This window comes from Sebastes fasciatus, chromosome 12, assembly GCF_043250625.1.
Source record: "Sebastes fasciatus isolate fSebFas1 chromosome 12, fSebFas1.pri, whole genome shotgun sequence".
NCBI classification, from domain to species: domain Eukaryota; kingdom Metazoa; phylum Chordata; class Actinopteri; order Perciformes; family Sebastidae; genus Sebastes; species Sebastes fasciatus.
This window is the reverse complement of record NC_133806.1, coordinates 2284365-2298987: the sequence shown is the minus strand read 5'-3', so window position 1 is coordinate 2298987 and position 14623 is coordinate 2284365. Positions and strand designations below refer to the sequence as shown.

Genomic DNA, 14623 nt, shown 5'->3' with positions numbered 1-14623 from the left:
GATTGGATAAATCTATGTAACTGACCCCGAGTTCAAGATGAGTCATCAAAAATATCAACCAAGTCGGCGGAAAAAATGTTGGCGACGACCTTGGAGAAGTTAGAGGAAGTAGACACGTGTGACTACGTCCGGTTTTCAAAATAAGGTGTTAACAAAGGGAACTGTATATACAAAATACATCTATGGAAATAAGATTGATTGGATTATATTTACCAGAAGTATAAAACATTACATGTCCCTTATAGATTAAAAAGAAAATACCACTAATTTGTGATGCAATGACTGATATATTTGACTTCAGGACATCTCTGACTACATACATGCTGACAATCAAATATTTTTACTGGATTAATTTAGATTTTTCAAAGTAAAAGTCCTTAAAAGTGTATGAATTAACTTTTTCCCATGGTCTAGTGTTAAAAAAGTAATAAATCTTAATATCGAATCGCAATACATATCGAATCGGCACCCAAGTATTGTGATAGTATCGAATCGGGAGATAGGTGAATCGTCCCAGTCCTAGTAAATGCAGTTTTTGTGTAAATATGATCAAAAGGTCGGCATATGAGTGCTGATAAGTTCAACAGTGACTCCGCCTCCTCTGACATCACATCAGAAATGAAGCGCAGAGGGGAGATTCCCTCTCACATCGAACAGATACACAGAAGAAGAGCATCGGCGTCTCCAGCCTACTCACCGAAGTCAGCGAGTTTGAGCTCTCCAGTGTCACCGATGAGCAGGTTTTGTGGTTTCAGGTCGCGGTGAAGGATGTACCTCTGGTGGATGTAGGACAAGCCTCTCAGTAACTGGTACAGGAACAGCTAGAAAACACAAGGAAACAAAGGGAAAGAAGTATTTTTATATATGGAACTGCGACATACCTCTACGTACAAACAACACGGTGAAGACAGCTCTGATACGGAGGGCATCTTTTTTTTAATCATGAAAATATATCCTCCTTTAATAACAATCCTCTCTCTCTGTTGTGGCTCATTAAACTGAGCGGCTGCTAAGTGCAGAGAGGTGTGGAAACACCTGTTCATCACTCCGGTGTGACTGAGAACAGACAGGAACCCCACATATTATTTCTCTCTCTCACACTAAAATCAATAGTGAGCCATCAGTCAAGAACACAGCCATCATTTCCTCCACTTGGACTATTGAAGAGTGATCAAACAGATGGGACATAACAGCTGGATTAGTGGGAACTGCTGCATTGACTCAGAGAGAGAATAAGTGGTACATTAAACTGTCCACTCCTGCTGCAAAAGAAATCACCTCTTGGGTACATAAATTGTGGTGTATGATGATAGATATTAGTGTAGAATAGTTGCATATTATGGGGGTGTTTTAGAAAGTGACAGCCTCAGCTGAAATCACAGCAAACATACAGAGCTGGGCGCTGACGGCCGGAGGCAGAAGTTAAGATCTGTGAACTTTGAACCAGAGACAAACAGAAAAAGGTCACTAAAAACAAACACCAGGGTTGCGATCGTAAAGTCCAAAAATTACGTCTTAATGTTTTTTCCTAACCATTTCTCCTTGACCTCGATGGAAAACGTCATGAGGTCAAGGAAAGATGAGAAGGAGAATTCAGAAGGATTTAGGAAAAGACAACCATGGTGTTCAGAGAATCCGACTGCTCTTTCACTAGACTCCGTCATTATGATGCGACGGTGGCGGATGTTAGTGACGTCAGTCTGCTGTGGTGAAACTACAATGTTCTGAAGACGGACTACAAAAGACGCAATGACCCCTGTGCATTTTAAATAGGTCTTTCAATGACAGACTGCTTCACCCGCAGTGTGTGAAAGAGAGATACCACAGGTCCTCCTGCTGCTGGAACACTATATCTAGTTGTTATTGGAAACGTTTGGATCACACGAGTCTGAATCTAATTCTACTAATAATATAATAATATTAGTGGAGCCTGATCTTTATCTGAATGAGGCCAACTACTGTATGTAAAGCAAAACAAAAAAATCTTTTTAAACACTTTCACATACAGACTTTTGAAGTGTGTTGTTAACCCAGATGTTCCAGTTTCACTTCTCTCACTGTCTCACTGTTCAATCTATTTCAGCGTAACTCTTGTGTGCTTCTAAGAGAAGTACTTCAGCTGTTAAAAAAACTGCAGACCAAAAACAATTACTGGACTTCTTTAAAACAGCTAAAGTACTTTAAAGAAAGATTTCACAGATAAATATAATAACAGAACAAAATCATTCATAAAAATTGCACTCATGAAAATGCATGAATGCACTTTTTGCTGACACGCAATCATGAATAAAGATTTAATTACATTTAAATTTACATTTTTACAGCCAATTATCTTACTGCTGGAATTAAACACAGCTCCTCCACCTGCCGACGGAGCTCATAAAGCCAAACTGCATCCTCAAAACACGTTAAGCTTTTAATATATGCATATATGCATGAAGTGGATCCGCCGCTGTCGGTTCAAAAATGAATATCAACAAAATCCTAATATGTATCCAAAGTCAGAGCTACATCAAACTTGTTTTGTTTTCCTTCTGAGATCTGGCAGTTCTCTCCCCCCCCCCTCCCAACAGACGTGTCAATCAACAAATAATGAGGCGTGCACGATCCAGCGTTACATTTTTTCTATTCCAATCCCAGCATTCCCTTCTCATTTCTCTGCTCTCGCTGATACTATAGTCGCGGCCAATTAAGCTGATTGAAGCACCGTGGAGCCCAATCAGAGACGGGCCCTGTCTGGCATCTGGAGTCACCGGGTCAACAGTTTACTATTCCTGCACTCGGCGGGCGAGAGATGAACTGCGGTGCAGAAAATTAGCATAGGAAATGTGTGCTTACTCATGTATATCAAATAGACTTCTGAAAAGCCCCTCGCCTTGTTAGGAGAGCGGCTGCACGGTGATAAAATGAAAGAAAGAAAATCACTCTTTTATTCTCTTCAGTCAGCTCTTCCATTCAAACATCAAACCTTTCTTAAAAGAGGCTTTTTTTCTTTTTCTGCTTCCACTGAAACAGCTTGGTTCCATTTGCATTCTAATATTTGAGGGAAAGTGAAGTGCTGAGGGCGGTTTGACAATAATAATAATAATAATACCGTACGCTGTTCTCAAGATGGACAATTTTCAAGTTAGATTACGTAGATTTCTATTTGGACAGGCTCAGCGTGGTCAGCGGTTTGGCTTGTTGATACTTCAGACATCTGCTTGCCAGACAGGTTCACCCAACTGTAATAAGTGACAATGAGACGTCCGATTGGGAAAATGTATTGAGAGGAAACCCAGCAGCTAAAGGTGTGACCGCGTCGATCAACCACTGGAGCCAGCTGGAAGACAAAGACAGGACAAAGTGACAAACAGGAGGATCGCCACGGCAGCAGCGTGACGAGGTATTCTGCGCTGAGCGTGAGTTGAAAAATTTTCAAATTTGGGTAAAACGCTGCGCTCGTGTGTCAGTTTTTACCCAGCCGTCCAATCATAGTGGAGGAGGGGCGGGACAAATACCACAACGTCACATCCTATATGTAGCTACAAGAGCTGAACATGGATGTATTAAGAGAAGTGGATCCAGCGTTGGAGGCGGGGCCTCGTTCATTCCTATGAAAGCTGCTCACTGGAGCATGAAGCCTAAACGGCTCAACTTCCATCTGGAAAAGTACCCGGATCTTGGGCACGTGGAACATGCGCAGTAGCGTCCGCTCGGTCACATGACTTAGTCACGGGGTCCCAACGTCACGCCGTCGTCACGGCTTGGCGCTCCAGTCTCGGTCTGGGTCTCACTCACATGAACGGAGGAAGGGAAATAACTCTGGATTCAGCGATTAGTGCGTTTTTGATTCAGTTGATTCACCTCAAAAAAAAAAATTCACTGAGTTACAGACGTCTCTTTCCCAATGTAAGTCTATGGGAAAAAGTCTTTTTGGGCCCAATGGCATCACGTGACGGACACGGAAGTTGCAGTAAAAGTTGGGATTGACGATTGGCGCTCTTCCTGGGGGCTTGAGCGCTGCACGTTTGGTGTTTTTTTCTGGTCGCCGAAAGTTGAAAAATGTTCAACTTTGGGTAAAACGCTGCGCTCGTCACTGTCACCCAGCCATCCAATCACAATGGAGGAGGGGCAGGACAAATACCACAACGTCACATCACGTCCTATATGTACCTACAAGAGCTGAACAACAACAACAACAACGGAGGAGGAATGAATACACATCGACCGGCGGGTCCGTCTCCCTACATGCTTCAGCCTTCCCTTCATCCAGAGCTTGTACTCATTTTAACTTCTGCGGATATTATTATTAACACTGTGGCTACATCATCATGTATAGTGATGATTCATCACTATACAGGGTTATGTCAGGGACATGGTTTATAAATAATTATATATATTCTTTTTTTTGTGCTGTCTGATGTCAGTAAATACTACTGCTCATGAATATATTTCACTGTTGCCATGGAGAAGACACGTGAAACGTGTCTCCGAGCCTTTCACAGAGCTCGTCCAGAGGTCTTCTACTGTTTCCACGGGCTGATTGTAATCCTCACGACGAGTAAACGGATCTTTGTATGTAAAATCAGTGGAGTGCCCCATTAACGTCTAACTTCACCCCGTCATTAGCTGCATAGCAACGGAGATTTTATGCTCTCTGATTGGATGTTTCCTACTGCAATGCGCTCTGGGACTTGGCTTCCCTCCCAAAGTAGGCTACACCGTCTTGTACTTTTGACTTTTTTGTACTTTTTAATTTCAATGCAGTGTCTCATTGTTTGCACTTGACCAGGAGAATGTAATGCTCATCTAATTGTTGGAAATCCTCCAATGGCCTCTCTTCACCCAACGAAGAACCCTGAAGTCTAAAACACACTCACAGCATTTATGACCAACAAGAAGTTGTTTTAGTGCCCTGAGAGCCTGCTACAGTAAAACTAGCTGGTAATACACATTGTGAATGAGAATGTATAGCAATGAAGAGAAAAGCCCTGCAGAATCTCTACTGTATGTGTGTGTGTGTGTGTGTGTGTGTGTGTGTGTTTAATCATGATGCATTATTAGTTCTCTGTAGGAGAAATAAAGCATGTGATGGTAGTTAAATCAGCCATTAACATAATCTATCACCTGAGGAGTGACCTCACGGTACCAACAACCATCCATCCTCAGCACACCAATAAACACACACGCCGTGTTTTTCTAATGATGAAATACTCATCGCCATCACACCCGAGGCAAACGCAACCTGATCGAGATCGAGGCATTATGAGAGACTGTGTGGACTTGATCGGCTCTGTGTTATCTATCCGTAGAATGGAGTGAAATTTGTCTCTTTTGTTTGATATTCAATGAGCAGCAAAGCATGAGGCAATGTGTCACAGTGACAGCAGCGTGGTGGGGTTCATACAGTTTCACTAAAAGACAACAGAGCACAGGAGGAGAAGACAGATCCTCTGTTTTAATGTGATGTTAAAGGGACTATTTGTAAGAATCAGAAATGTCTTGTTAACAGCGACACCTGTGGCCGTTAAGTCAACGAAAGTCAGCGTCCTGTTGCTCGGGCTCGTGACCCCGCCTCCTTCCTCCTTCTAAGAGCAGAGAGATACGTGTGTGGATGTGAGTGCAGGAGCTGCTGGCCGTCTGCTGTGAGAAAGAACAAAGCGGTAGATGACGGGATGAGAGACAACGTAGTGTAACGTTATACAGACATAACAAGGCTGCTGAATGAGAGAGGCATCCGCCGATACGTTACACGGAAACACACCGTGTTGATAACAAGCCGACCACCTCATCGTACCGCCGGCTGTGAGCTACGATCTGTTTTTAAAGTCACACGTTGGCGGAGGTCTGCGCTCTCTGAGTGTTTCTTCTAGTTGACATTTGTGACGTGTTTTCCATCGTCGTGTTACGTTGATTAGCCGCGGACAGACAGACAGACAGATACACACACACACACACAACCTATACGCATGATCTCCCAGAGGCTAACTTCTGGCAGAGATAATTAGCTCTAAAAACAAATTCCAGCTGAGGCTGATTAAAAAGTATTCGGTCATAAACCAAAGTAATGTATTGGGCAAACTGATATTTATAGCCGATGATGGCACTAGATGAAAAGTCAAGGGTCACTTAAGTTATTAAAATTCATCATTTGGGCGCATGAATGTCTGGACTAAATTTGATGGAAATCCATCCAATGAACGTTGAGACATTTCTACTCACAACCACAAATGTCAACCTGCTGGGGGCACTAGAGGAAAGGTCAGATGCATCACGTTATATCATTAGCATCATTAGCATTCATCGTGTGGGAACCATGAATACCTCTACCCAACTCTGTACCAATCCATCATGGAGATGGCTGCTGGAGTTCAGTGGTGAGCAAACAGCAGCTCGTGGTCCAAACCTGGCCCTCAAACTAAAATCGTTGGTCCCTTCTATAGGTTGCATCAAACTTCTACAGGATTTTTCATGAAAAAAAACTCTAAATGTGTGAAACCCAAAGTGTTTCCATCCTTTACTGGATGTGTAGTGTTTACCACGCTGGATTTAACATGTGAGGGTGCAGGTCGTATCCACGACGACCCTCCAACATTTTCTATTTTCGTTCATATACGTAACGTATCGCTGCGGCCGACTGCTGTTTGTTTTGGCTTTTGACGGATACGGAACGGATATGACGTCACATTACTCAGACTACAACAATAAAAGCGGTAACCTCCTTCTACCTCCACATAGACTCAAATGAAGCAAATATATATTGATTCTGGCATTAAAAAAATCTATTTCAAAATCATAGAAAATCCCGATACATAGCAGAATAGATTTTTTTCCCTCCCTTAGTAACATGGATTTGCGTCTCTAAAACAAATAGGTGGCAGTCTAACAGAAATGATGTGTTGATGAGATCATTTCACAACAACAGTTCTTCAATCATAAATGCAGCAGGTCGCCGTTTATCACATGTGAACAACAAATCAATTACACCTCCAGGCTCGTAGTGCAACACAGACCATATGACTCATTTCTGAAGGGGTATTAACATAAGCTGCTTTAACTCTGTTGGTCCAAATTGACTAATAGGAAGAAAAAAAAAGACATCTGCCATCCTAAAATAACTAGTTTTATAAACCTTCTTTATTCTCAAAAGAAATAAAATAGCGTAACAAACAACAACTGACAACATCCAGGCCTTCGTCTCCACAGCGCCTGTAAAACTCCGCTGGCTCCCCAGTGATCAACGCTGAGAGAACTGGCTCATGGTTGAAGTAACTGCTGACTCTGCTGTATATATTTCAGTCCAGCACAAAGTGGTGGACTGCTGGGAAAAAAACTATTTGGTTAAAGTTAGGGAAAGATTGCAGTCATCGTTAAAAAGAAGCAACGTTGTTGGTGGTAAACATGTGAAAGTCTCTTTGTATGCCCGGGCATCCACCCTGACCTCTCTCCTACACTAACAACATCACGCTACTTCTGCCTTCGCTTCTTTGTGATAACGATCAGGATTTGCACCGCCACAGGAGGTCTCTGTCAGGTAAATATTGGTCATTTTAGGCACTGGAACTTTTTACTGGTGATGGTCTTAAACAACCTACCGACCATAAAACATAAAACAGTAGATGTGACATGTTCTAATACAGGAGTCAGCAACCTTTACTATCAAAAGAGACATTTTAGGCAAAAAAACAAAAGAAAATCTGTCTGGAGCCGCAAAACATTTGATTATTGTGATGAAGGTAACACAGTTTATAGTCTCAGTATATACAGTAATATAAGTCTAATGCAGTGAGGGCCAGAGAGCAAATGTACTACGGAGTATTATGGACACATTGAGGGAAAAAACATCTGAGATTTACAGAATAAAGTCGTAATATTACGAGAATAAATTAATAACATTACGAGAATAAAAGAAAATAACACATACAATTACTACTTTGTAATATTAAGATTTTTTTTCCCCGTAATATTATGACTTTATCTTTCGTAATATCAGATTATTTTTTTTTTCCTCAATGTGGCCCTAATACTCCGTCGTACCGTCGTACCATAGACCTACAACAATGATAATAAAAATGAAAATGTAAACAAAAGAACAGTAATTCATTTCTATTATTAAAAACCCACAGGGAGCCACTGGAGCGGAGCTGAAGAGACGCATATGCATTTATATTGCAGTCGATGATTTTATTTTTCTGAAAGTTAGAACTGTCTTTGGTATTCTGAATGGCTAATATACTACATTAAACATTATATTTTATGCCATATCATATATGGATTCAGTGTTATGGGTATTATAGAACAGAAATTACAATCAGTCACTTCCTGTTTTGCCGGAAGTGTTTTGTTTTTCTGCTGAGAGGAGAGGTTGAAGAGGTTGAAGAGGTTGGAGAGCCTTGCTAACGGTAAATGAGGAGTTGTTTTAGTTGATACAGAACATTTTGTTTGGAAAGGTTAATGCCTTCAGCAGAACTCCAGATCAAGTGACTTTCATTCTCCTCTCAAGGGAACGCTGCGGACGTTAACTTTACGATGATAATGTGGAGAAATCGTGGGAATTTTGCAAAATTGCAAACCTGAACTGCTGATTAACAAATCTCCTTTCTCCCACTGGATTACTTTAATACTTTAACCTACCTGATCAAGACATGGATTCTTTTGTTATTTGCTTTACTGACAGGAAGTGGTGTAAAGGCAGGAGGTAAGCTGACAACAAGTGATGATAATATAAGATGACTAACTGCAGGATTCAAGACGGGTAATTCTGGGTTAGATGTGGTGAAACTTATAAATTATAAAAAGTATCCCATGAGGTGAGATGGTGGACGGTTGTCCCATTAGTTTTGACTTAATGTTGCATCTACTGTTTTTATATCTGTACTACTGACATACCGACAGACGGATCAACATCGCCAAGAGAGCCACTGACATCGTCTTCCATTTGAGCTTGGTGAAATGTAAATGCTTTATGCTTGAGCTCAAACTGTATCAATAATACATTTAAGTTCAGACCATCATAGCACAGATGATTTCAACATTGACGAGGACTCAGGACACAAACCGTTGGCTTCGTTGACAAATCTCCAAAGCAGTGTTTTGCTGAAACGGGTAAAAGCGGTGAAATCAGTGAGGGAGAGCTGAAATGAAGGAGTGTTAAATGGAGTGAAAAGGGTCTACCATCTGCCAGCGGGCATGGAAAGAGCCCTTATCTTTCCCACTAAGCATCTGTACAGTGTTGTTCTTAATGGGCTGAATCAAGAGACGGCATCAACCTGCACCGTGCCACCGGCCACTGGAGGACCGTAAAGTGCCAGATATGCCCAGAATTGTCTTTGGCTGATGTTTTAATGAGCAGCTGTGTAGGTCTGCAGGGCCTCTGTGTGTAAATATAGGACTACTGAAAAACCACTACAAAGACCAGAAAACATGCGTCTTTGATGTCACTGATACGTTTCTGTAGACGTGTTTTGAAGTCTGAATTTGTTTCCTGCTTGTTGGCATATGAAGCCAAAAAAAACACAAATCTATATTTGGTCAAAGACGAGGCTCGATGGAGAGAGAGGACGAGCAAGGAGTGACCACCACAGCTGACTGTGATAGGATGACAGACCTGTCAATCAGCAAACATACTTCTCCTTAAAGGGACTGTTTGTAACTTCTTACACGTATAAATCATTGCGGGTCGGTGTCCCATGCGCGCTCCCGTGTGTCTCCGCTGTTCAGACAAGAGTCTTACACAAACTCCAGTGAAGCACCAAAACCTCTTGGTTGTATCTAGTGAAGCCCGTCTGTTAAACAGTGTTGGCCGCGGTCGGAGGACGCGGGGGAGACCGTAGCTTTGGTCTCCAGGACCGGAGTCTCTGCTGTACTCTGCTCCTCTGCCTGTGCCTCTACTACGTTGTGAAACTTAACGCTGTGGATTGAAACTAAACAACGTTACGCAACAAAACTACGTCGATAGGTTTAGGAAAAGATCGTGCTTTGGGTTGAAATAAGTACTACGCAAGTTACATAACAAAAGTACGGTAAAATGAGTCAACGTTGACTTTTGGTTTCACACGGGACTCAAACGGTGGTGATTACTACGGCCACTAGAGGTCTGGGTCGTCTTGTATTCGTATTGGTCATCAACCGAAGTGAATAGATGATAACGGTCTTCTGAGCCTACTAGTAGGCCCCTTCTAACCCATTTCTATGAGGCTGATAACCGCTGATAACGCCCATTAAATCGGCTGATAACATCCGAAACAGGTACTCAAATCTATCTTGTAACTCTGCAGTGGTTCCCTCCACAGTGTTAAGCAGTTAATCATTATCTCAATCATATATCAAACTATAATTATCCAGGTAACAGTGGAGTTTACGTCTGGCTTCTATTATTTACATCCCGCAGTGGTTTTTGGGGATGTCTCTATTAAATGCAAACACCTCCTAAGTGTTACTTGGTCGTGCAATAATATTCTAATTTAAAAGACGGGAAGAACTGACTGAACACAGCAATAACATCTGAAGGTCATGCATGAGCTGTCAGTCACATTTGTCAACCAGCAATAGTAAAAAGGTTTTGAAATGTGGACCCTGAAAGATTTTAGTTTTTTACACAGTTAATGTGTATGCTCACTCATTGACATGTAGTGCGCTCGAGTATCTATGTTGAGGTGCAGATCAGCTACCAGCCGAGACCCAACCACCATGTGTCAGATGCCTGCTGTGATGACCCGTCCTTGATATTGACATGACACTGTAACGTGCTATCAGTAGCCTCCCTTGTAATGTAATTGTAAGAGCAAACGCTAGTTGTTATTTGGCTTGTAGACATCGTCCGTGGGTGTCGGTTTCCCATTGATCTATGGAGATGTCATTGAGACACGGCCATTCAGCTGACTACATATAATCTAATGAGAAGAGCACTTCAGCAGCAGCGGATGAGGTCATGCTAACTTGTGTTCAATTACAGCAGCGCTGCTCTCCAACTGCAGTCGAGCACATGAGACGAGAAGACTTAATGGTGCTGCACAACAAGTCAGTTTCCAATAGATTTTACACTGGATCATCTAGTTCAAGCAGAAACTGTAGTACATTTTCAATTTTAAAGTGCACACGCACGCACACACACACACACACACACACACACACACACACGCACACACACACACACACCAATAATGACATTAGCAGTGAGAGTCTGAGTGTGTGTCTCTAAATGTTAATTTGATCTAGCAGCAGTGAGGCACTAATAGCTTGGAGGTTTCTGATGAGTAAATAGGAGGATGGTTGAGTGACTGCACTTCCTCACAGTCATAAAACACACAAATAACAGACATTAACACCTCGTTGCTGAATTCACATCGCTGAAAACACCCATAAACTTTGTGACATTTGATCATATTCTTTATTAAATCTGGTAATAAAATACTGGTCTCAGAGAGGTTGGTAGTGGTGAGTCAATCAGAGGAAGAGATGTAGATACGAATGCAGGAGTCAAGCACACACATCAGAGTCTCTCGGTGGCCGTTATACCGGGCTCGTCTCCCTGTCAGCTGCCAGATCTCATCAGACCTCCTCCCTGATGTCTACTCCTCCTTCTCCCATCATGCAGTCTGTTTTTTAATTAAATTCAGCGTTGTTTGAATTCCTCATCTGTGTTTTCAACATGTCTACTAGCGGCCCAGTGAAGAAATGTTGCCATTGGACGTTTTTGCAACCGGGGATATACACTGATCAATGCTGGTTCTGATAGAAAGGTGTCAGAACAGTTTTTTGCGTATGGGGCTGTGCAGCCACAGACCGGTCAGGGTGACCGCTGCCAAAAGCGCCTACAATGGGCATATGAGCATCAGAACTGGACCACGGAGCGATGGAAGAAGGTGGCCCGGTCTGATGAATCACGTTTTCTTTTACATCATGTGGATGGCAACGAGTAGGAGGTGTTGACTCGGCCTCCAAATTCTCCAGATCTCAATCCAATGGAGCATCTGTGGGATGTTCTTGATAAACAAGTCCGATCCACGGAGGCCCCACCTCGCAACTTATACAGGACTTAAAGGATCTGCTACTGACGGCTTGGTGCCAGATACCACAGCAGACCTTCATAGGTCTAGTGGAGTCCATGCCTCGACGGGTCAGGGCTGTTTTGGCGGGGGGGGGGGACCTACTCAATATGATGCAGGTGGTCATGATGTTACAGCTGATCGGTGTATATAGTTAACTATACCCTTTCCTGGAGATGCCTTTGTCATTGTAGCGGATTATTACAACCATGGTATTCCTGCTGGGTAGCTCCAGTGCAGCCTCCCTACATGACTGCACAGGAACAAGGCCATGAGCGATATCAACAGATTAGAAACCACAACTCAGGCGTCTCACCACTAAGTAACAAAATCAGCGGGAGCTGACAACGCCTTCGCTCCGCTCTCTCGGAGTAATCCTAAATTATTCATTTGAATCTCAACCAGACTGCTGTCAGCAGGAGGAACACATATTACTGATGTAAATCCTCAGCGGCGAAAGGTACGAGCTGTTACGTAACAGATGCAGCCTGAACTGTCACTTTCCTGCATGAGGGAACATCCCAACACCCCCCACCAACATCACATGGCCTCATTCACTCCATCATCATCTCTTTCTACCTGTTCATTGATGTTACTAACAGCCTCTCACACACAGGAAGAGTGTTCACTCACGTCATGTTACAGAGGAGCAGTCTGTCAAACTGTCAACGCGGTCTCACAATGGGTCATTCTCAACACGATGTCCCGGGCAGTCATTAGGATGGCGACATCATTAACATGACTCTTTTCCTTTTTAGCCGTTGTTGAGGTTGATGTAAGATCAATTGTTAATTGAGGTTTAGGTCAGGTTCAAATGTAGTTTACCTTTACCTAGGGATGCACCGATACCGATACCAGTATTGGGTATCGGGTCCGATAGTGTGCTCATGTACTCGTATTATCAGCTATGATATAATTACCCTTTATTTTGTGACAGTATCAGAGGCTGATAACCGCTAGAGTAGACCATCAGAAGGACTACTAAAATATGACTCTATTCACGGTGTCAAGGTCACACTGCTGCCTGTTCCTCGTTATGTCGCCCACCTAATCTGCAACATCTCTCCTGTTTCCATCTGCACCTTATTAGCATTTAAAACAACATGTTCATTAAACTACATGTCCCGTGACCAGCATAATTATTATTATTCATACTGTACCTTCACGTTGTCTGGATGGAGCCCCCCAGGGTGTTTGTCCATGTACTGACACAGGTCTGTGTGCTGTGGAGTAAAAAAGAGCACAATATTAATACAGTGTGATGGATGAGAATAAACACAATGTCATTGTGGTTGGATGTCTGTTCTATTAAATGTGAGGCAGAATAGTCCATAATTGGACATGTCTGGGTGATATTTCAAATACAAAAATCAACTGCTCTTTGTGGACAGATGTGGGTGTCTACATACTTCTGGCCTAGGGATGCTCATTTTGAAAAATGTTCTTAACCGATAACCAACCCTTAGTGCCGCTGCTTCGTGCACACCGGCTGTGACGGCTCCACCCACCTCTTTACGATTATCTCATTAACGTTACGGTTCCCTTAAAGCAACAAATCCTCCGCCATCTCTCGGTCTGTCACCTCTCTCGTCAACGTGTGTGACTCCTGCTCCTCTGAGCTGATGGACAAGATGCATTCACGGTCAGTATGTAGCATCCGTCGTCTGACTATCGATTGATAACATGCCGCTGATACGCCAAAATGAACTAAATGGGTTAATTATTTTTATTTATTACTTAAAGGCTACATGCCTGTTTTTTGTAATGTTCAAATGTTTTTAATAAAAGAGTGCGTGTTGAATTACAGTACAGGGGATTTATTGTTGTTGTTTTTTTACCGTGGTGTCGTATTGGGCATCGAGAATCATGGAAATTCACTGGTATTGGTATCGACTACTAGATATCTGGTATGGTGACATCCCTAGATACAAGTGGATACGGTGCAGACAGCTGAATAGATTAAAATGAGAGCGGATCTGTTGTGTGAGACGAGTGCTTGAAAAACGCGTCCGATAAGCTTGAGGTCTGGACGAGAGCTGGTTTATATTCATTCAATCAAACATCACGGCGTTGGTCGTGGCAGACCCTTTTCTAGTTTTATAGTAGTGTTTACCATAGGAGACGTGAGGTGATTTGTTGAAAGCTGATCTGATGTCTTCTGTATCAGCACCCTCCCCAACCCCCCCACCCACCCCATCTACTAACTCATGTGACATCATCCATGCAGTGTTACGCTGGCCTGTCCTTCACCTCTGTGTTTTGTTAGCAGATTGAGAGTGGAACAGAAATCACACCGATATTTACATATACCCCCCCCCCCCCCCAACCGGCGGAGCCTCCTCTGCTCAGTAATTCAGACCGACACTCCAGCATGGACACGCCTGTCCATCTTACTTTCTCCTCTATCTCTCAGTAATACATTTCATTGTTCCCCCCCCCCACGATTCCCTGTCCCCTCTCCCTATGTATTCCACCCTCTCCCCTGTCAATCATCATTAGGGTTGAGAGGAGAACAACGAACTGATGTTTGTGGTTGTGAAGCCCTCTGTATGGAAAACAGCACGGACCGATGACGGCTCTGAACACGAGACGAA

General features: G+C 42.9%; 1 protein-coding gene across 3 annotated transcripts in view; it reads right to left on the bottom strand.

Moving 5' to 3' along the window:
• cdk14 (cyclin dependent kinase 14) overlaps nucleotides 1-14623 on the bottom strand; it is a 166271-nt gene that overhangs the window by 90373 nt on the left and 61275 nt on the right. For all 3 annotated transcript variants that reach the window (XM_074652582.1, XM_074652583.1, XM_074652584.1), the window contains 2 exons: nucleotides 13190-13252; nucleotides 698-821 (listed from right to left, as the gene is read on the bottom strand). In XM_074652582.1, the coding sequence (XP_074508683.1) occupies nucleotides 698-821; nucleotides 13190-13252 (187 nt within the window). The remainder of the gene's footprint in view (nucleotides 1-697; nucleotides 822-13189; nucleotides 13253-14623) is intronic.